Genomic DNA, 20933 nt, shown 5'->3' with positions numbered 1-20933 from the left:
TTTAAAATGTCCTTTTTTAAATGACTGGGGTTTTTTGGTCTCTGAGTTTGGGGTAAACTTTAGTCCAATTTTCATGCTTCCCCACCCCCAGCTAACATATTCTGCAACACTGAGCAGTGGGAATATGGCCATTGATTTCAATCAGCAAAGGATCACACCCTAACTGCTTCCAATTTCACAGGTACTAAGCAACATTATGTGATCACAGCCTCTGAGTAAGCAAATACCCTGTATTCCAAGGTTGCAATCATAGAAACCCAAACAGATCTGTGAACTTCAGCACGTACCGGTGAACACAATCTCTGCAAATCTTGAATAACAAGTCTCTCGAAGCACAGAAAAAGTCTTATGTCAACTGATATTAGTTCTACTGTACTATTGCATTTCCTATCCTCACCATGGACCTAAAACTGAAAATACTTACAAGTGTATTGTAAAAATTTCTATATTTTTCCAGCACTAACCAGATTAAAAATAACTTTTCTTTATATTAAAATTCATATACAACATTCCTATTCAGGTACAGTCTAAGATGACAAACAAAATGCACATAAAAATAAAAAGTTAAACAGTATGCTAAGTTAGATTTTATACTTTTTACTGAATATTAAATTAGAATAGTGAACTTCTCTGTCCACCCTACAGTAAATAATTGCTCTAGTTTAGCATCTTCGGCCATAGGGGAACATGTAACATCATTCCTTACAATTCTGTGTCCTTGCAGTAGTGCATATTTTTTCAACAATTTAAATAAAACATCATAGTAGCATATATGTTTTACTTTTTCTTTTAAAAATAGTTAATATCACTGTTACACATCATATTCTCCATGCAGTCAGAAGTAGAAGACTTTCCTGAATGCAAAATAACTCAAAAAACACTCAGCATCTGGATTGGCTTTAATAGAAATGGTACCTACAGCTCTTTTCAGTTCGCGTTTGCTCATTCACACACCAAGACAGCAGGAACCTTCCTTGCTGTTAACACAGAAAGTCTGAATGGTTCACAAAACTGGATCACTCCCACTACCCAGTGAATGATGAAGAATGAGGCTGGTTGCCCCTCTCTTGGCAAATCCAAAAATGGTTTAACATTTTAAGTATGTGAAATGTTAAGGGTGCAATAAAACACTAGCAAAGTCTGCAGACAATAAAGGAATGAGTGTTCTATTTGAGAAATTTCAACAAAAAGTGATGTTTTGTTACCTCTCAGATTTGGGTTCTTTACCACACCTGTACTGTGGAGATCCATGTCAGAAACTGGAAATCTAGCTGGTTAAAAAGCATAAGAAAAAAAGAGAAGGCTACGGAACCTCTTCACAGACATCAAAAGAAGGAAAAAATGAGCAGAATGGGAAGGCAGGTGATGAAGAATATTCTTAATATTTTTGAACAAATGTGATGATTTTTCCCTATGACCAGTACACTTCTATTTACATGTACCGAAGGACTGTATCACATTCTATTTAAAAGAGGCTGAAACCAAAGAAAAGTTTCTCTCTAAACATAAGAATGCATCAGAAGACTTCAACAGGCTATTCTCTTTTGGAAAATAACAATTTAACAAGTTTAATGTCGATTCCATCGGGTATTAAAGCTATACTGGAACTCTTCACTCAAGACTGAAAATCTTAAATGATCTGTCAATACCATCAAAATTTGCTGCATACTCAGGTCAACCTCCAAGGAACTATAGTGAAGTATTTCAGGCAGGGAGTTGTCATTAGAAGATCTGCCAGTTTGATAGAATCATCTGTCAACACAAAGAAACAGCTACTTAATGCCTAATATTCAGCCCCTTTGACCCTGTCTTTTAATCTGTCCCCAAAGCTTCTTCAGTTATCACACACAGACACACACACATATATATGTATAYATATATACACACACACACACATATATATATGAAACAAAACTGTATAAAAATCATCTGTGCTGAAGCATCCGCAAAGACTCTTTAAATTACAACCACCGAAGATCACCAGGCACATCCAACTTATGCTTTGAGTGATTGTTTCCGATTGCCTTACAAACTAGTGTTTCATATTCAAGCAGTAACACACAATATAAAAGGATTTGAGGCTTTTGTAGGTAAAATCTATCTTCCTTCCCCTTGGGAAAATATTATTTTCTTTGGAAGGAAAAGCAATACTTGGCCACAAACATCAGATTTCATAAATATGTATTTTAGTAGTCAATAACAAGCAAAAAAGCCCATAAGACAAAAATCCAAAACCGCAAGATACTAGAAATGCTATGGACCATATGAAAATACCAAAGTCTTTCTGCTAGTTATTTAGTTTATTGGAACATTGAAATTCTTTGAAGCAAAGGATAAACTGTGCACAAGCACAATGCATTTCAGTAAGATCAGTTTAAACAAATATTTTTGAAATATCTGCTGTAGAGATTTCATTCAGTTTCTGTTCATTCTGCTGCATCTTCCCCTACAATTTCTGCAAACTCATCAGTTTCTTCTCCAACTTTTATCAGTAAGCTGTGCAGCATACCATGAAAAGGATCTTTTCGCTTTCAGCCTGTGAACTGGCACACCAAGACAAGTAACTGAAATACCTTCAGCACCAGGTTAGCCAGTCAAAAACGAGGAACGTTTCTCTTTTTCATTCAGCCCTACTGAGCTGGTTTCTGGTAGAGCCTGTGAAGAGACTGAGGCAGGAACAAGCAATTCCCCAGTGTCTATTCTAGACAATCTAACAAAGGAAAGATTCAGAGCATCTAGGTGTAGGCACCAGTGTCTGCTCCCTAGTCAGAGGAGGTATGTCTGTATTGTGGGTCAGAGCACCAAGGCTAGATGCTTAATGTTAGGCAATGTGATACCTATCCGTAGTCAAGGAATTTTGTAATCAGTGAGCAACTGGGGTGGGAAGCGGAGGAGAACCACTAGTGTTTTTCYATAAGTATGGTTTTTTGAGCAGTCTATCTCAATTTCTTTCGCCTGCAATTCTCCACTGACTGAAAATAATGCTGCCTCCCATATAGGTAAGCAGACAGTATGCTGAACCAAGGCACAAGGACAGAGCTATTTGGAAGTCACAGGCCTCCTCTCCTGGGCTGATTAAGACCCTACTCCTTGCTGATCTGCTCTGGTTTAAAAGTGAAGGTTTTATTTTAACCTGAGAGTCCTACATAACCAATATGCTTTAGACTTGTACTCTGACAACAAAGTTGACAAAGTAATGTAACTCAACTAAAAGCTTTGGTGCTTCAAAGAGATTTAAGGGGATGGGACCAGGGTAATAAGCAAAGCAGTGATCATGCATACTGGAGGCATAAAGGATATTCTAAAGGTGGAAAACAAGGAACTACTGAAAAATCACTGTTTTTCAAATCTAGGATGGCTTTGGAGGGCACTCCAGTACTGCTAACAAAAAAGCTGAAGGAGCTAGGAAAGAAAATTTTCATCTTCACCCTTCTTCACAGAAGAACCTTCTTTCTGGATGTCTGAATTTTCAATTCTGGACAAAGGCAGCTTGCTGCCATAAAACTTGGCTTCACCAAGCTGGCATTCCAAAAACCTACTAGGGTTTAAATTGTTGTAAAATAGGAATAAAGAAAAGAATACCGGGAGCAGCAGCAAGCAGGGAAGATTGGCGTTTGACTTTTTACTTGACTGAAAACATTAACTTACCTTGCCCTCATTGTTATTTTAAACCTAATCAACTAATTGTTAGCCAATGCAAATTATGACCACACTTCTTCCTCACTTGTGGCAAACAGATTCTAATGCTTCAATAAAGTCACATCGAGAGGCATTAGACTCAGCTTTTTTAGCCAAATGTTTTTGCATAGCCACTTGGAGGGAGCAGAAAAACAAAATTATGGCTACACAAAGTGCAATTCTCACTAAATAAAGTAAAAAATGATTGGCGCTTCCATGACAAATAGCTTCAGCCCTCTAAAAATATCTTGCTAATGGAGTAAAAGAATCTTTTTTAAAAAAATCAATAACATGATTTTAAATTAATAATGCAAATMTAAAAGTCATTCAAAATCTGGACTTGAATTACTAGATTTGTGTGTTCCTTGAAAGATTAGAATTACAATAAACAACTAGTTAGAAAAGTTTTGGTACAGAAGGGACATAATTTTGAAGACCATTATTCAGAATGTGACAAAAAGCTGAAGGCATATTAAATTGAAAGCTTTGATTGTGGTAGAAAACTTCCCACTGGTGTTTCATGCACATTGATTCACAGATACACATACACACACACACACACACACTAATTGCTCTGAGACCACAGTTTAGCTCTTCTAACACACATTAAAGGAACCTAAACAGAACAGAAAAGCTTTTCAACAAGAAAGCCTGGTCATTAGTCTATTACGTCTGATTGAAATAATATTAGAGTCTTTCATTTCTGAGGCTGATCAGAATCTGTATTACATTTATTACACCATGAACATGATAGCCCTAAAAAGATCTTTAGAATAAACTGTTAACCCATTGGGGAGGAACTCTGGAAGAGGATTTACATTTTTAAAAGGAAAATCATCACATTAAAACACATGCAAACATTGAAGAAAACAAGAAGCCCTAAGTACTTGGAAAACTGAGCCATTTATAGTCATCAGACTTGAACTTCAAAAGAAAGAATTTACAGCACATTAAAAGACAACAATAGCTTAGGAAAGCAACTGCAACAAAATCAACTGTATATAACATAGCTACTTGAAAGAGCACTTGCAAGAAATAAATGGATCACACCCCAAAAGGCTCCCATTCCTAACAAATGGTACTGAAAGACACTGACTGACAGAGGTCTGAGCACCTACCAGCTGCACTGCACTAAAGCAAATTGCCTATTCTTTGCCAATGAAAAAACAAGCTCATAAAATTCTCTGTATGAAAATAATCAGAAAGAAATGTCAATTTCTCTTCTCCTTCCTTTCTGCTTACGTGCAAGTTTTAGACGGCAAGTCATGTTAGATGATATTTTCTCAGTAATAATTCCAACTAAATTAAATGATGCTGCTCTTAGTGCAGTTTCAAACTTATAAATAACCAATCTGGGGAGCAAAAAAACAAAACAAAACCAGAAGGCAACCTATCATTTACCCAACAACCAAGCAGCAATATGAAAGACGTCCCATTCCTCTTTCTATACTTTAGAGATAATGGCACATTCTGATATTCCAAATAATAGGGGATGCTATTTGTTTATGACACTTTTAAATCTGAACTCTGTGTGCACTTGACTTCTCCTGGAAGACAGAAAAATACATACACCAATTCATTAGCTTACCTTTTAAAGCTGAGATTCATCTGTCTCCTCACCTCACAAAATAAAAGACAAGCTTTCTGCTTGCGGGCTCCAGCTCACTCAGTCAATTAACAGGCTGAAATCGCAGCATGCAAGGTCTGCGTTCCATCTGAGGACTATTTGCTGCTGCTGCTACTAACAGGGATGTCTGTACTCACCAGGGAGTAGGGGGCATTTCCGACTGTGAAACTGATTGCGCTAGAAGTGTTTGCTAATAGAGATGTCAATGAAGTAAAGGGGTTTCAGTACCTGAGTTAACTAGCTGTTGCTCCATGACCCCACAGCCCAGGACCTCCAGCCATTCTCCTTGGAAGTTGATCTCCATCTCAAAGGAAGGGTGAGTAAATGGGAAGTAGCAGTCTACCCATCTGACTTGCAGTCCTGCAGCAGTGTTTAAAAAAATAAATAAATATAAACGGTGCACGTTTAAAAGGCCATCCCTCTAACCATCTGTAAAACTTGCCCTTCAGCTAATGACACCAATTACAGCAATCCAGAGAAAATAAATAGCAAACGAACTAATTTACAACACTTGTGCGAGGTCATAAATCTTAAAACTTGTGGGGAAAAAATGACCATGTCTTTTCTAATATGAAAAACACTTTGTGCAATTCAAGAACCCTTTGAAACCAAATCAATCATTTGTCAAACTCTAGCAACCACCTGGCACAGAATGAAAATGAGCCCAGATCATGGGAAGGTGGGTAATTTTGTTATTCTCTGCACCTTGAAATGACCAACTGCTCCTCACTGGAAAGGTAACATCTTTAGTTTTTAGTTAGTATTTTACAGACCAATGAGGCAAATGAATCTCTTTTTTTTCATACGCTTCCATCAGAACCTATTTAAAATACAAAGCTATTCCTTCCATATATGTTTAGATAGGAACATTAAAATGAACTGTTAATACATGCAAATATAGAGATATACACAACATTATGAAGGCAGGCTGTACACAAGCACACACACAGTATTGCAAGTGGACCGATATCCTATTCTGGCACTTGAAGGAAGCAGAGTGGAACTTTCTGTGGATGTGAAGTGCAAGGGAGCAGCGATGCTCCATAATTTGCTCTGTTTCCCTCCTCTTCGCACCTCTGAAGTACCACTGAGGAGGGCTAGGAAACATCTGGCACCACAGAGCGGAGCAGTGGAGCCAGAAGAGGGCAAGGCCTACAGTGCTGCCAAATACAGAGATGCTGTTAAGACCCTCATTGTATTTGATGGGTTTTAGTTCTTATAATCATTTACACAAGCTTTCTTTCTCTAAAGAGATTCTTCTAGTCATTAGGTGGCAAGAGAAAACTGTCTTGGAAACATAAACCTTAAAAACTCTGAGAATTGAACTGCTATTATGGGCCTTAACCCGAAGACCACTCTTCCCTTCAGTTCAGTCAAATTCTAATCAGCTTTATGATCATTAACAATCAGGCAGTCCCAGTTTTAAAAATAATGGGCAGAGCAAAGATTGTTTGGGTGATAATAACTGTTAACAACCCTGCTTTGTTTTTCTGGCCTTTTTTGGTTTTGAAAAGAAACTTTAAACATAAAATTGCGGAATTTGCATTGAGAGATTTTCAAATTAAAACATTTTCTGTAGCCTCAAGGGTTAGATTTTCTTTGACCATTTCTGAAATATTAAATATGGCTACAGAAACATACACAGTAAGTTATAACAAATGCATGCATACATAGCCAAAACATAAAATATCTGACAGTTATGAAGTACTTTGCTGGATGCTATGAACTTTCAAATGGAAAGGTGGATTTCAAAATAGATATGTTGGTACTTCTAGATTTTCTTTTCTTTCTTAAGAATAAACCTCAGGGAATTATATGAATGATAGAGTAGTGTTCTGATAGCTTTCATATACACAATTCAGAAAACTAAAATATTAGCAGTTAGACCATTCATAACTGCATTGTGACTTAAAGCAATCACTTTATTGCTTGTTTATGCGTGTAAAAGTACAAAATATTACATAGATGAAATGTGTATACAACAGTATGGTATGCTGAAAACATACTTTTTAGTTTCCTGATCTTTGTACAAATGCAGTTTAATCCTAGGCCTGAAGTACAACTTTGCACTCTCTGTAAAGCTAAGTACACATGAGATGTTTTCATTTAGTCTGCAAAATTTGCAACTGCGGCAAGAATGACGTTGAATATTCAAGTAGTGTCGTTCTCAATAACAACATTCTGATGATGTTTTCTTTTTAATCCTCTGCTTACTTCAAAATGAAGTTCTGGGGGAAAAAAAAGAAAGGATTTCTCTGCTTTTCATTCTTAATTAAAAGAAATTTAAATAAAAACATTTAAAGATCATTTTTTATTTTGAATTTTAATGCACATAAGTATTTTTCTCAAGGGACAGTTGTTTTAAATGCAAATAAGCAAACAAACAAAAACCTATAATAAAACAAATCAAAACAAATCCACCAAGAAGAAACAAATTTGACCTTCACCTGTTCTCTAAATTAATAAATATGCCCATATGACACAATAATTTTATTCATACAGGATCCAGGACAATTGGGAAATATTTCTGTATTTTATATTCAAGTGTTCTTTAAGACTTTGGGCTGTGTAAGACTTTACTGAAAAGCACAGGGTGCTCAGCTTTCTGCAAGATTAAGCCTTCTAACAGCATTCTGTTGACTGTCACAAAATAAATGGGTACATTTATTATTTAGAAACAAAATATTGTCTTGGTGCTCAACATATTCCCAAAGAATAAAGGACATTGCTCATTCTCAGCAAATTAAAACACAAAACTTTCTGTAGTCCTACATAATTTACCTGATTAGGCTTAATTTATTTCTTCTCAGACTACACTCTATATAAACCTGGCAAAAAGGATTTTTTTCTAGAAATTTTGGAAGGCCAAGACATGCAAATCTGACTTAAAACAGAGACACTTAACAGAATTCAGAATCTAATCAAATGTCTGATCATCAGCTACATACTAATTTCATTATTTCAAAGGGATTATTTATATTAGCAAAGGACATGAGCTCAGTTTACTGCGTCGCAATGTCCATGGGAGTTCTTCCATGGATAAATGTTCAGCAGTAACTGTCTAARCACCACGTCTCCAATGAGTAAAGAAAACATGGCTAGTTATTGCTATTTTTAAGTAATGAATCCAGGTAAGGAATTGGATGTAGCTTGCACTCAAAAGTAAGGGTGTTATCAGACATTAAGCTAAGCTAGTTGCTGTCAGTGCTAGTCTAATTGAGTCCCATAATGAAAAAGGCTTGCCCAAAGGCACCCCCCCAACACACACACACACACAAAACACAAACAAAACAAAACCCCACACCATTAAAGCAGCCCATTGCTACGCCACAGCAGAGAAGCAACAAAGCCAGAGACCCAGGTGGTCTTCACTGACCAGAAATTCTCTTTGTTCCTGTAAGGATTATTTTTACAGAAGGATTCTATGGGAGAAAAAGGGAAAATTTGCAGAATGGAAGCTACTGAGCACAGAAGGTATTAAAACCCGTCCACTTGAGAAGTGTGGCAGTTCCTAAGTATTCTGCACTTCATTACTTCAGCTAATTCATCTCACTATAACAGTTGGGAGATGGCTGACCATAAACCTACTTTAGCTCATGTTTTTCAGAAGTTATTAGCCAGACCCTTAAGCCCTCAATAAATAATCTCTTTTTTAAAAAAAAAAACTCCTTACACTCATAGATCTCAGAGCACTCTGCCAAGGAGATGTCATTACAACAGAGTTAGAAGAAGAAAGAACAGAACAATGTGTTTGATTTTTAAAYACATTCACTGGCTATTCAATGGGAACTAACAACAGTGGAACTATTAGTTAAAGCATGGCTTTACTCATCCTCCTGCCATCTCTCATAGCTGTCTAGGAATTTGGTAGATAATTAAAAAATGTGAACCAGGAAGAGAAAACTTTCTTGAAAAGAATCTAATGTAAATATTAAAACATAATTTAAAAATTTAGGGGCATGTCTTCAACCCCCCCCACAAAAATCAGTATGACTAACTTTGAGCTCAAAGCCCTTTAACACTTTACTTGACTTCATTACAAATTTATCTGCTTTTCAAAATAACCACTGCTTAGTTCATTCATTTCCCCTAGCAGGATGATGAGAGATCTGATCATAAAGGCAGTCCTCTTCAGAGGAACAGGATGAGCAGTTCAGCAACTGCATATCAACTACCTGGAAACATCCCAAATATGCCAACTAGCATATGCCACCTGGCCACTAATGAGGCCATAATCCACTGCCTGATGTGAGGCATTTCTATTGCCATGAGTGACACGCAAATGATGGCAGCCCACGCCTGAGACTGCTGTGGGTTGAAATATTTGAGACAGACATTTCTATCTCCCAGTCAGCATTTTGCCAGCAGAACTTCCTGAGATGAGGAGGAAATCAGTGCACACCTTTTCATATCTCACTTGCTGGGAGTCAAGTGTCCAATTCCTAGAGATCCAAACAAGCAGTATTTTCACAGCAAAAATTGCTCAGTATTTCACATGTTTTCCTCTTCCTATATATCCCAACATGCAAAATCTTAAGTTTATGCAATTGTAGAAGCAGAAAGGCAGGTACAATTCCGGACAGAGGATTGGGGGTGGGGGGAGGTGAGGGGTTGAGGGGACTTTAGCATCCCTTATTAGCAAAAACATTCTTATGTAAAAACAGGACCTTTAGCAAAGAACTGTGAAGAAAACACATTTATGTTACACCAGCATCAGTGGAACAGCTGGACACCTTAAATAAGGTTTAAATCACTTTCAGAAACTGATCGCTTAAAGGACATAAAAGTTGTGCAAAGCTATATCCAATTTTATATGCCTGTGGATTCCTCCACAAAGATCACTGGATCTTCATAGCATTTTTTCCTGCAGCGATCATTGATTCCATTAAAGTCAAAATTTCTCATTTGCTTTACATTCATTTCCTGAGCCTAGCCATGAATAAACCAAATATGATACATATTTCTCAGGGCACTGTTAAGCAAAGTAAATGAACTATAAACTATAGAGACACAAGTGAGCTGGGCAAGGGCAATTAAAGCTATGTTTTGTGAGTTAGTATTTGCTCTGTCTTATTTAACAACTTCCCTAATGAGATAGAAATGAGAGCAACAGCTTGCTAGTTATATGTGTTCATTATAATACACTTGGAATTTACTGCAAACACCAGAAACAATAGGAGAGGTACAAGGCTCAGAAATGTCAGCAAAAAGCAAAATGAGAATTTGTTTGGAAAACGGTCCTTGGAAAGTAGTACACCTGAGGAAGAGAACAAGAAAAAGTTATTAGATAACAAGAAAGAAACCTAGACCTACTGCTTGCAAATAAGAAAGATTTGTTTGAAGACATAACTGTCAACAGCAGCCTTGGCTGCAGTGATCTTAAGATCATAGAGTTTAAGATCCTACAGGGTGTGAGGAAGACAAGTAACAAAATAAAGATCCTGGACTTCAGAAAAGCAGATTTCAGCTTGCTCAGGGAACCATTAGGAGGGATCCCTTGGGAGTCTGCCTTGGAGGGCAAAGCAGCTCAGGAGTGCTGAGAGACTTTCAGAGACAGCCTTCTCAAAGCACAAGAGCAGTCCATCCTCCCAAGCAGGAAAAGGAGCTGGCAAAACATAAAACCAGCCTGGTTAAACAGTGAGCTATGGAGAGAACTCAAATGCAAAGAAGAAATGTCAGAGATGGAAAAGGGGACAGGCTATTTGCCAAAGAGGCAAATAGAAATATTGCTCGGGCCAGTTAGAAAGGCAAAAGCCCAGCTGGAGCTCAAACTGGCAGGAGACACCAATAACAACAAGGCAGGTTTTTACAGGGAAGTCAGCAGCAAGCAGAAGTACAAGGAAGATGTAGGTCCTGCTGCTGAATGGGGCTGGCAAGTTAGTTACAAATGACACAAAAAGCTGAGGTACTCAATGCTTTTTTTGCTTCAGTCTTCATAGGTAAAGCTAGCCCCGAAGTCTCTATTTCAAGAAGCAACAACAAAGAAATAGCAAACCACTGATAGTAGAGGAGGGTTGAGTTAGGGACCATCTATACAAATTGGACATATACAAGTCAACGGGAGCTGATGAGACACATCCAAGGTGCTAAGAGAGTTGGCTGATATCACTGAGGATCATGGAGATCAGGGCAAGTCCCAGTGAGAAAGAGGGCAAATACTATACCTACCTACAAAAAGGCAAATACAGAAGAACTGGGAAACTACAGAAAAGTCAGTCTCAGTTCAGTCCCTGGGAAAATTATGGAACAGGTCCTCATGAAAGCCATTTCCAGGCACAGAAGGTGATTTGGGAAACCAACATGGACTTACCAAGGGTAAACCATGCTCAACCAACTTGATTGCCTTCTATGATGAAACAGCTTGCTTAGTGGATGAGGAAAGTGCTGTAAACATTACTTACCTTGATTTTAGCAATGCTTTTGACACAGTCTTCCAGAACATCTTTATTGACAAGCTGGTAAGATATGAACTGGATAGGTGAACCACAAAACTGGCTAGGTGGGCAGAAAACTGGCTGTGCTGCCAAGCTCAAGGGTGGTGGTTAACGGCTCCAAGTTAAACTGACAGCTGGTTGCAAGCAGGTTTCCTCAGTGGTCAGTGCTGGGTCTGATACTATTCAGTATCTCAATAAAATGATCTGAATGACAAGACTGAATGCACCCTCACCAAGTTTGCAGATGACACGAAACTGGGAAGAGAAGTGGATAAGCCAGAAGGAAGAGCCACCATTCACAGAGGCCTCAACAGGCTAGAAGACTATGCCAAAAAGAACTGCATGAGGTTTAACAAAGATAAACATCAAGTCCTGCAACTGGGATGGAATAATCCCAAACTGCAGGACAGGCTAGGGTCTGACGGACTAGGGTGCAGCCCTGCCAAAAGGGATGTGGGAGTCCCAGGAAACAGCAARCTGAACATGAGTTAGCAGTGAAGGCAAACCATGTCCTGGGCTGCATGAGTAAGAGTACAGGCTGCAAATCAAGGGATGTGATTATTCCATGCTACTTGGCTCTTGTTAGGCCACAGCTGAAATAGTGTCCGGTTCTGGCCCCCCAATTCAAAAAAATACATTGAAAAGCTGGAGAGGGTCCAGTGGAGGGCCACCAAGATGACTGGAGGATTGGAGAATTTGACATATGAAGAAAGGTTGAAAAAACTGTTTTGTTCAGCCTAGAGAAGAGAAAACTTGGCGGGGAGAGGGAGGGAATTAATCACAGTCTTCCAATACCTAAAAGGTAGTTATAGAGAAGATGAAGGTACTCTCCTCACAAGGATGCATGGTGACACAACAAGAGACAATGGGCACTAGTTGCTTCAGGGAAAATTCTGTCTGGATGCAAGAAAAAAAAATCTTCATCATGAAAGCAATTAACTATTGGAGTAGGTTCCCGAAAAGAGTGCTGTAATCTTCCTTGCTGGACATATTCAAGACCTGGTTTGACAGGGCCATGAAAAACCTAATCTAAGGCTCTGATTTCAACAAACATTGGACCAGATGATCTCCAGAAATCCCTTCTAATCTAGACTTTTCCCCAATTCTAAAGAAGTCACGACAAAAAATATGATATTGGGCAGCAAATTTTAAGTCTGCAATCAGAAGGAACAGGAGTGAATTTTGGCCTGTTTATGCAGAGCAACAAATCACAGAACCAGCACAAAGTAATTCTTTTCCCTTTGCCTCAGCAGGATTACTTCCAAATCTCTCAGGGTGCAGAAAGCTTTTGGCAAACTACAGAAGGCTTAGAGAAAAAACTGGAGTTGGGGAAGACTGACCTAATGCGGGAGGAAAACTAAAACCTTGTTAAACCTCGTTAACCTTGCATACCCTGGTTACAAGTTAWCTCAGACAAGACACAATTACTTCATTGACAGATCTGAATGTGGAGATGGAGGTGTAAGTTAATTATTATATTTAAAAAAGTGTGCGCAGTATCTGTAGGTAATAGAGACRAATTAAGAAAGGTGATCTCTAGGTTGAATATTTGAAATAGCTCCCTGACAGCAAGATCTCATGAAAGAAATGGAATGAACATCACTTGCAGAATGCAAAATTAGGCAACACATACCATTAGAAAATGTAATAAAAGGAACTATCTTACATTGTCAAGAATTTAAGACAACCGACTGCATGCACTAGACCTTTCCCTCTCTCTAATATATGTCATTCCTTTTGCAGCTGGCAAAGCCAGGAAAAAATAAACAGACAAACCTTGGGAATAAATACAGATGCAGATTTTAATGAAGTCTTTGACCTTTCATAACCTAGTGATCTTTAAGCAACTTTTGTTACATTATTTACTGGCATTTACAGCAACACTGAAGTACCCAGCATTCCTGATAGTGCAGGATAAGTCAGATAAAGCAAAAGTGGCTCCCTAAATATTGTGTAAACCAGGCTTAAGGCAACACACATTTGGCAAGCAATGAAAAAAAACAAAAAAGTTAGTGAAATGGACAGTTAAACTCCAGAGTTCCTCAATCTATCATGGACCTGAGCTGGTAAATTCACAGAAAAGCACTGCAGAAGAACAGCTATCCAAAGTTTAGAACTCCAGGCCTAAGCTAGTTTATGCAAAACTAACTTGCATCTAACCTAATCTACAATCCAAACAATCCACCTACGGATAACAGAGTTGACTATTACAATGCAACATTTCAGTAGCTTTCTGCAGCTATGCACATGCTATCCAGCTAGAACACGTGTGACTTAACTGCGATATTCTGTGGACAGCATGGGCTGTAAAGAATACAACTGAAGTATAAAAATAATAAAATTTTTGCTTTTAATAGAACATGAGGCTTTACAGAATATCCACAAGAAGAAAAATTACACAATTTTTCTAAGGAACAACAAATGCAGTAAAATACATTCTTAGCTTTAATTACTTTCATGTCTCAACTCCCTTAGATTTTAAATTAAAAACATACCATAAAACAGAGAGTGAAATGAAAATTAAAAGATGAAAGCTGTCAAGAGACAAATTTAGTTATGTGTGTCCCAGGTCCCTTGCACTGCACCCATCTTGAATGTCTACTGTCCAGTGTGAAGCTTGTTTCTGTGGGTACTGCTTTAAATTCTTGTTCTTATTGACCTCTTAAAAGAAGATCAAGAAAGCGAAGGAGAGGTGGCTTCACATTTCCAAGAATGGAGGGGAAAAAAAAAAAGATACAATCATATTTAAATCACTACCCTGTCTCTGTGTTTCAGAAAAACAGCATGGGCATAGAAATCAGTAAGCTCCGCAATAAGAGGAAGGAACCTACTTTCAGCCTGTAGGTTTACAGTCATTTAAGATTTTTTTTAAATGTATTTCTAGCCACTGTATAGACTTTAGAAGAATTAATAATAGGCAACATACTGAAGCTTAAAGTGCAGCATCTGTCAACAGTCACAGAAGGATGTCACTAAAGTTTCAGATATCACTAATAACTCCCAGAAAATGCTCTCTTTAACAGCACTCCGAGCATCTGAGGCACTGATCTAAAAACACCATTCTTCCTATTACTCACTTTGATCCTAATTTTGTATGTTTCAGAAGGCTGCTGGTAAGTAAAACACAACCATAAGAAGAACTCAAGTCAGGAAGTTAACAAAATTTCTTTCCAGGTGGGTAGAACAAAAACTGGTAAAAGTTTTCTTTGTTGTAAATTCAGCTTTAGAATTTCAGAAGAAAATTCAAGCAGTCATATATAGGACTTGATACTATCATCAATCCACTCTTGGAACTACTGCTATAAATTCAGTGGGCATCTTAAAAGAGCTTTGAAAGTAGCCAGCATATCCCATGCATTCTAATACTATCCAGCATTTCCTCAACAAAAAAATGAATCAGTTCAGAAGACCAGCCTCCTTGCCAGTAAATAGCATTAACACAGCAATTTTAACTCAGGCCATTTATAAATTCAGCTACAGAAACAGAAAGCAGGTATTTCTGAGGAGAGAACAGTATTTCATTCTTTCACACAGACATTTATTACCCTTCCTTATTTTACTCTAAATAACAAACAACAAATATTCTTCAGTTTTGTGCTAGCTTGGCAAAGACTGCCTCCCCTCAGCTAAGAGGTTTAATTTATTTGTGTGAGGATAATGCTCATGGCACTTTGTGCACAGAGGCAGCAAAGCACATGCATGTAGCTACGCCTTTTCCTGTCAAGCCCCATGCTGTTAGCGTGAGATTTGTTCGGTGCCCACTGCACTCCCACTGAAGCACCCAGCTCTCATGCAATCCCAGGTGTGACACCACAGCTCTTCTCTGCCTTGAGGCAGCACCTGTCAGGCTGTGTCCCTCTGGGACAAGGGAGGCCAATGAAGGCAAGGGAAAGGGGCATCCGCATAGGCTTGTGCTGTGGTTGGAATTGCCTCTCATCACAAGACCCACACTGACATTACACATTGCATCTACTCTAATACCTGTCCTCTGCCACATGTGAGCCTGTAGTTTGGTCTGGCATGTGTCCTCACCTGTATGCATGCCCACCATATTACCCCGACACACTGGACATGAAACCTCTTCACAAATGCCTGACTCAACACAATGTGGTGTGCACCAGTATTCAGGAAAATCAAGAGGWGTGTGTATTGTCTGATGGGCTCTCCTCAGTAATTTTACAAAATTGTGTATATAATACAACAAAAAACATAAAATATAAAAATACAACAGATTACAGCTGAAAAGTCAATTAATAGCAAGTTACTCTGACATTAAAAGACATTTGAATGGAACTCTTTGACCAAACTTGTGACAAAAACCTAACAGTCAAGAATAAGACTGAAGACTCCTACCATTACTATACCCCCCATTAAAAAAAAGAAGATATGGCTCTTTCAGTATATAAGCTGTCAACATCACACCTAACCTTCTTGTTTTTATTATGCAGCCATACCAGTCTCACAGGACTGGATTCCTACCTGCCCATCAGCAGTCCAGGCAAAAAGGTGCAAGAACCTACCATCACCAAAGATGTGAGTCATGAGCTTTGTGAGCACTTGCTTCAGATTGAACTCCACCAGCCTCACTGCCTCCATGGTGTGAGATTCTTGCTTGTGCGCAGTGCGATGACCTTGCTCAAACAACTGGAAATCTTCACCATCTTTAACACTGCAGAACAACTAGAACAGAAACACAAGAATACCAGTGTTTTGTACTCATGGCTTAAAATGAAAACAGTAAAGATCTCCAATGGAGTTTATTGATTTAAGTAGGAATCTCACCTGCTAAGTCTGCAGCATGAAATACAAATGTAAAGAGTGTGATTTAACACAAATTCTGTTCACTAAATAAAGAGATGAACCATTGAAAGAACAGAAATATTCAATCAATAAGACTTGTTTTATTTCTGTACCATAACTTCAATAATAATGATTAGCTACAGAGAACTATTAATTTATAAAGGAAACAAATTTCTTTGGGGTAAATGATTATTTTTTTTTTGAAATTCTGTTACTCTGAAAGCTATCATGCAGAACAAAGTACACTGTAGAGTATATCTTAACTATATTCCAAAAAACTATAATATGCAATAGCATTAATCACTGCTTCAACATTTTTTCAATATTTAATATTTCCTAAAAGAAATTAAAAAAAAACATATTTTGTTAATTTTTATCTGCAATCAAATTAATTTTAACACAGAACCTGGTCCCATAGAATAGGACTTTAAACTGCCTATATCTGATTCCTCTGCAGTACAGTTTATTCCTGTAAGGACTACCATTTTCCCAAGTTTCTTTAGACACATCACCTTTCTGTGTACAGAAATTTTGCCTGTGTGGAATTTAAGGGTTTGAGGTCTTGGTGTGTTTTTTTCAGGTTAATTACAAAGCACATGGTCAGGTGATCCACTGTTTGGGATGTGATAGACTTGCTGAGCATGTAGAAGCTGTTCTCCATCACATTTGAGCAAGTAAAAGTTGTCCAATTTCTGGTACATCCACTTACATTTCTGTCCAGGAAATCCCAGACAGATATGTACCGGCAATTCTAACTCCTCTCAGAGAGACAAATAAACCACTCTGGTTAAGTTGTGTCATTAAAGGTTCTGTCTTGGGGAGACAGACAGACAGTTTTATACCATGAAGAGGACTCGTGTTGGAAATTGTTACAACTATATACAAAACAACTCTATTAATTTTGGAGGGCACAGGGAGTTAATTGTGAAAGTGTCTCTGCTGACCTTCCCTGCCCCGACTCCTCCACCTTCCTACATTCAACCAATCACAGACACAGGAAAAAAAAGTTTTCAGATTTTCTTCATAGGAAGTCTCCTAACATAACTAGCTCTTATTCAAGAGATGCCATGAACAGTGTGTAACCTTAATTCCTGAACACACATAGAAGTTGTTTTGACTGCAGTTTGTCTTTGACTTCTTTAGAGCACAAAATGCTTTTAAAAATTCAAATGAACCTCCGGTAACCTACCAATGCTGTTCACAATTAATTTAGACTAATTTATAGCACGCTTCTCACAGATACAATGCTGTGCAGAAGGAGCTTGAGTTTACACAATAGGGAAACTAGCAGCCAAGTGGATAGAGGGAATTAAAAAAAAAAATCTAACTTTGATTTTGCACTTTGTGTAAAGCCAGTGTCTTGTATTACTAGTCAGAAGAGGACTTGGCTGGCAGATTGAGAAAACCCCAAGTTAATCTCCTTAGTGCACTGCAGAAATATATAAAACAAAAAGGAAAAAGAAAAATACTGAATAAAAAGATTATTCATCAGTCTAACAAAAACACTGCTACTAAAAGGCAGCAGTTTGATGAAACCAGGTACTACGCTTTTAAACAAGAGATGCTTTATTCAAGTGCTCACCTGAAGGATTAAAACCCCTTCCTCTTACTGGCATTTTCTGCACTGCTTGCAAGAGACATATGATACCCACCCTACTAACTAATTTACTGTCAGCAGGGCAGATCAGTCATCTAACATTTGGTGTTGAAAGCCGGGGGGTATTCACAAAAGCCAGCTTTAGCCTAGCGAGGCTAATCTCCTTAGACCCCCTCCGTAGGGAGAAACAAGCTCCCTTACACAGCAATTTGGAGTGGCTAAACCAGGCTCCTGCTCTGAAATGCCCTTTACAGGTCCCTATTTCATTTCTATTGACTGAAGAGACTACCCTCCGTAAACCAAAAACATCCTCCTGCTCAGAGAGGTTTCTCCCTTTTGGACTAGAATACACTGTATTTATAAATTAGAAGATGTATTTTTCCCCATTTACCAATATTTGAGGACACGAAACTCCTTTCCTCCTTTTCCACTGTATTGCTCCTCCCCACCCCCAAGCTTACAACACTGTAAGGAACATATTGTCTGGGCAGTGTCTTTACACAGCATTTGCATAACTACATGCGAGTATTTTTCTTTACCATTGCACTATTCCTGAAATGTGGCTACTGCAATAACTTTCTGAAGCAAAAATCTATTTCAGTAGGTTATATCAGATGTGACAGTAAAATACATAGGCGAACCAGTAAAGTAAATACACCCAGTCACACACTAGCCCTCTAATCACCAGCGTGTTTATCCTTCCAGAGGAGCCATATGCACCGTGTCCTCCCTCGCGCCAGGGCCAGTGCTTGGGCAGCCATGCAGCCGCCGCCGGGGAAATGGACCTGGATAAGAGGCGACCCAGGAGAAGGGGGAAAGAGAGAGAAGTTAAAACAGTTGAGCTCCCTTCGGGAATCAGTTATCTTGCAGCACCAGGGCAGGGCCCAAGTGTCCAGCCATGCCGGTTCAGCCAGGCTGCGAAACCCCAGCCTTTGGGGAGTTACTGAAAGCCAGGAAACAGTAACGAAACAGCCACCTCCCAGTCAGGCACGACGTAATGCTCATTTTGGCATTCTTCGTAGCGCTCTCAATTCCAGTGCAACTGTGGACACAGTTATAGTGAGAAAAAAAGTGCCTTGCAGTTGTATTGCTTATTCTCTTTTTTTCCATTCACAAATATTACTATGTCAGGAGAAGCAGTTTTAAACTGATATACCAATTTCATCACTGTGATGACTGAACTGTGCTAAGGAGATGCCTTGGGTTAGAAGCACTATAACCTTTCTATGCACATAAAGCCAGGAAAGCCAATGTTTGAACCAAATGAAGAATGATCTGCATATTGCCTCATCATGCAGAAGAAAAAAAAATTATTTTCCAGGATTTATCAGCATATCTGACTGATGCTACATTACAAAGGAGAAGGGAATCAAAGTGACCTAACCAGCTGGCATGACATTTACCAGTCACATTAGGACAGCTCCTAATAAGAATAAAGTCAAATTTGGCAACCAATAGTAGTCAGAAGATACCAATTTTTAAATGGACAAATAAATGCTTCCTTAAAAGCACTTTACTGTATTTCTCAGCCTGGCATGGATTGCAGGAGTCACATGCGTGATTTCAGCAAAGACCCTAACATCTTTAAAATCATTTGACAGACTTTTTTTTTTTTTTTTTTTTTAAACTCACATCACTTCATTATCCACACATTTAGGATTCAGATCAAGTTTAAGTTTCTCTTTACAGGATACTGACATTCGTATTAGGTTTCAGATCAGAAAGAACTTGTCTTTCAACAATGCAATTGTGTATTATTACTGTCAGTCATGCATACCCCAGTATTAAAATAATGAATACATAATGTTCACATACTCGCCCTCACAGAACAAACCAGCACTTAAAACTAGCTCCACAAGAGGATCTGCGCGTGCCAACACTCAACACTGCCACACCTAATACCTTTTGACTGGCTAGCCTTGACAAATATCCCTATAAATAAACAAACAGCTGCACTCTAAATCCACTTACAAATAGTAAAACCACTTCCACAACACTTTAAATGTCCTGTAACACTTAACTGATGGATTAGTAATGATGCTTATTTGAAGATGGCTCATCAGAAAGAAAACTTACTGCCTGTCCCAATCAGCCTCCAACACAATGAACCTTGTAAACCTGCACCCCAATCCAGGCAGTTTCACGTGCTAAAGAGATATACAGGCCATCAGCTGAAGAGCAGAACGCTCTTTACTGCATATTAATAAGCCTTTATTTTGGGAGAAAATGGCAAAAATCACTTAAGATGGCCACTTGCACGGTGGTCATCATAATTTCTGGATCTTTCAGTTTTCAGGCCTCCCATTTCTGTTTTGGATGTTTGTTTTGGTTTGTTTTTCTTTTTTAATTTAACCAAGTGTTTCTGCAAAAACTAAATCATCACCTTGTTTTAAAGGAAGATCATATAGACGTCTTTGGACAGCAAAGAAAAAGCAACACTGGTACACAGAATCAGTTATAATGAGATACATATGATGATTTCTGTTCATGTGGGAAAAGGAATTCCTTTATTTTTAAGCATTCTAGACTTTCTAAATACACCGATAGGCATATTTTGCTCTTTTTTGTCCTGCCCAATTTAAACATTGCATTGAATAGATTTAACTGATTTATTCTGAGATGCAAAGTTAGATTTTTTTAGCTGAATCAAAAACAGAATAAAACAAAGTTGAACATTTATTTTATATAAAGGTTTTGTAATAAAAGGCACACTAGTGGCTTCCAAACTTTTTGGACCATGGACCACTATGAAAATCTTGCAGACCATCTGATCACCTTTGCTGTAAAATTTTCAAGT

At 38.2% G+C, this 20933-nt stretch overlaps 1 protein-coding gene across 17 annotated transcripts in view; it reads right to left on the bottom strand.

The window, feature by feature from the left end:
* Positions 1–20933, bottom strand: part of FARS2 (phenylalanyl-tRNA synthetase 2, mitochondrial) — a 265754-nt gene that overhangs the window by 178067 nt on the left and 66754 nt on the right. For 16 of the 17 annotated variants that reach the window (XR_003254188.1, XR_003254187.1, XM_026069802.1 and 13 more), the window contains 2 exons: positions 16260–16419; positions 5534–5665 (listed from right to left, as the gene is read on the bottom strand). Coding sequence is in view for 15 of the 17 variants with exons in the window: in XM_026069802.1 (XP_025925587.1) it covers positions 5534–5665; positions 16260–16419 (292 nt within the window). In the remaining 2 variants the exon portion in view is untranslated. The remainder of the gene's footprint in view (positions 1–5533; positions 5666–16259; positions 16420–20933) is intronic. The other variant, XM_026069815.1, reaches the window with a different exon arrangement.

Source organism: Apteryx rowi, unplaced genomic scaffold, assembly GCF_003343035.1.
Source record: "Apteryx rowi isolate R43461 unplaced genomic scaffold, aptRow1 scaffold_3, whole genome shotgun sequence".
Taxonomy (NCBI): domain Eukaryota; kingdom Metazoa; phylum Chordata; class Aves; order Apterygiformes; family Apterygidae; genus Apteryx; species Apteryx rowi.
The sequence above is the reverse complement of the archived record's forward strand: the minus strand, read 5'-3'. Positions and strand labels throughout refer to the sequence as shown.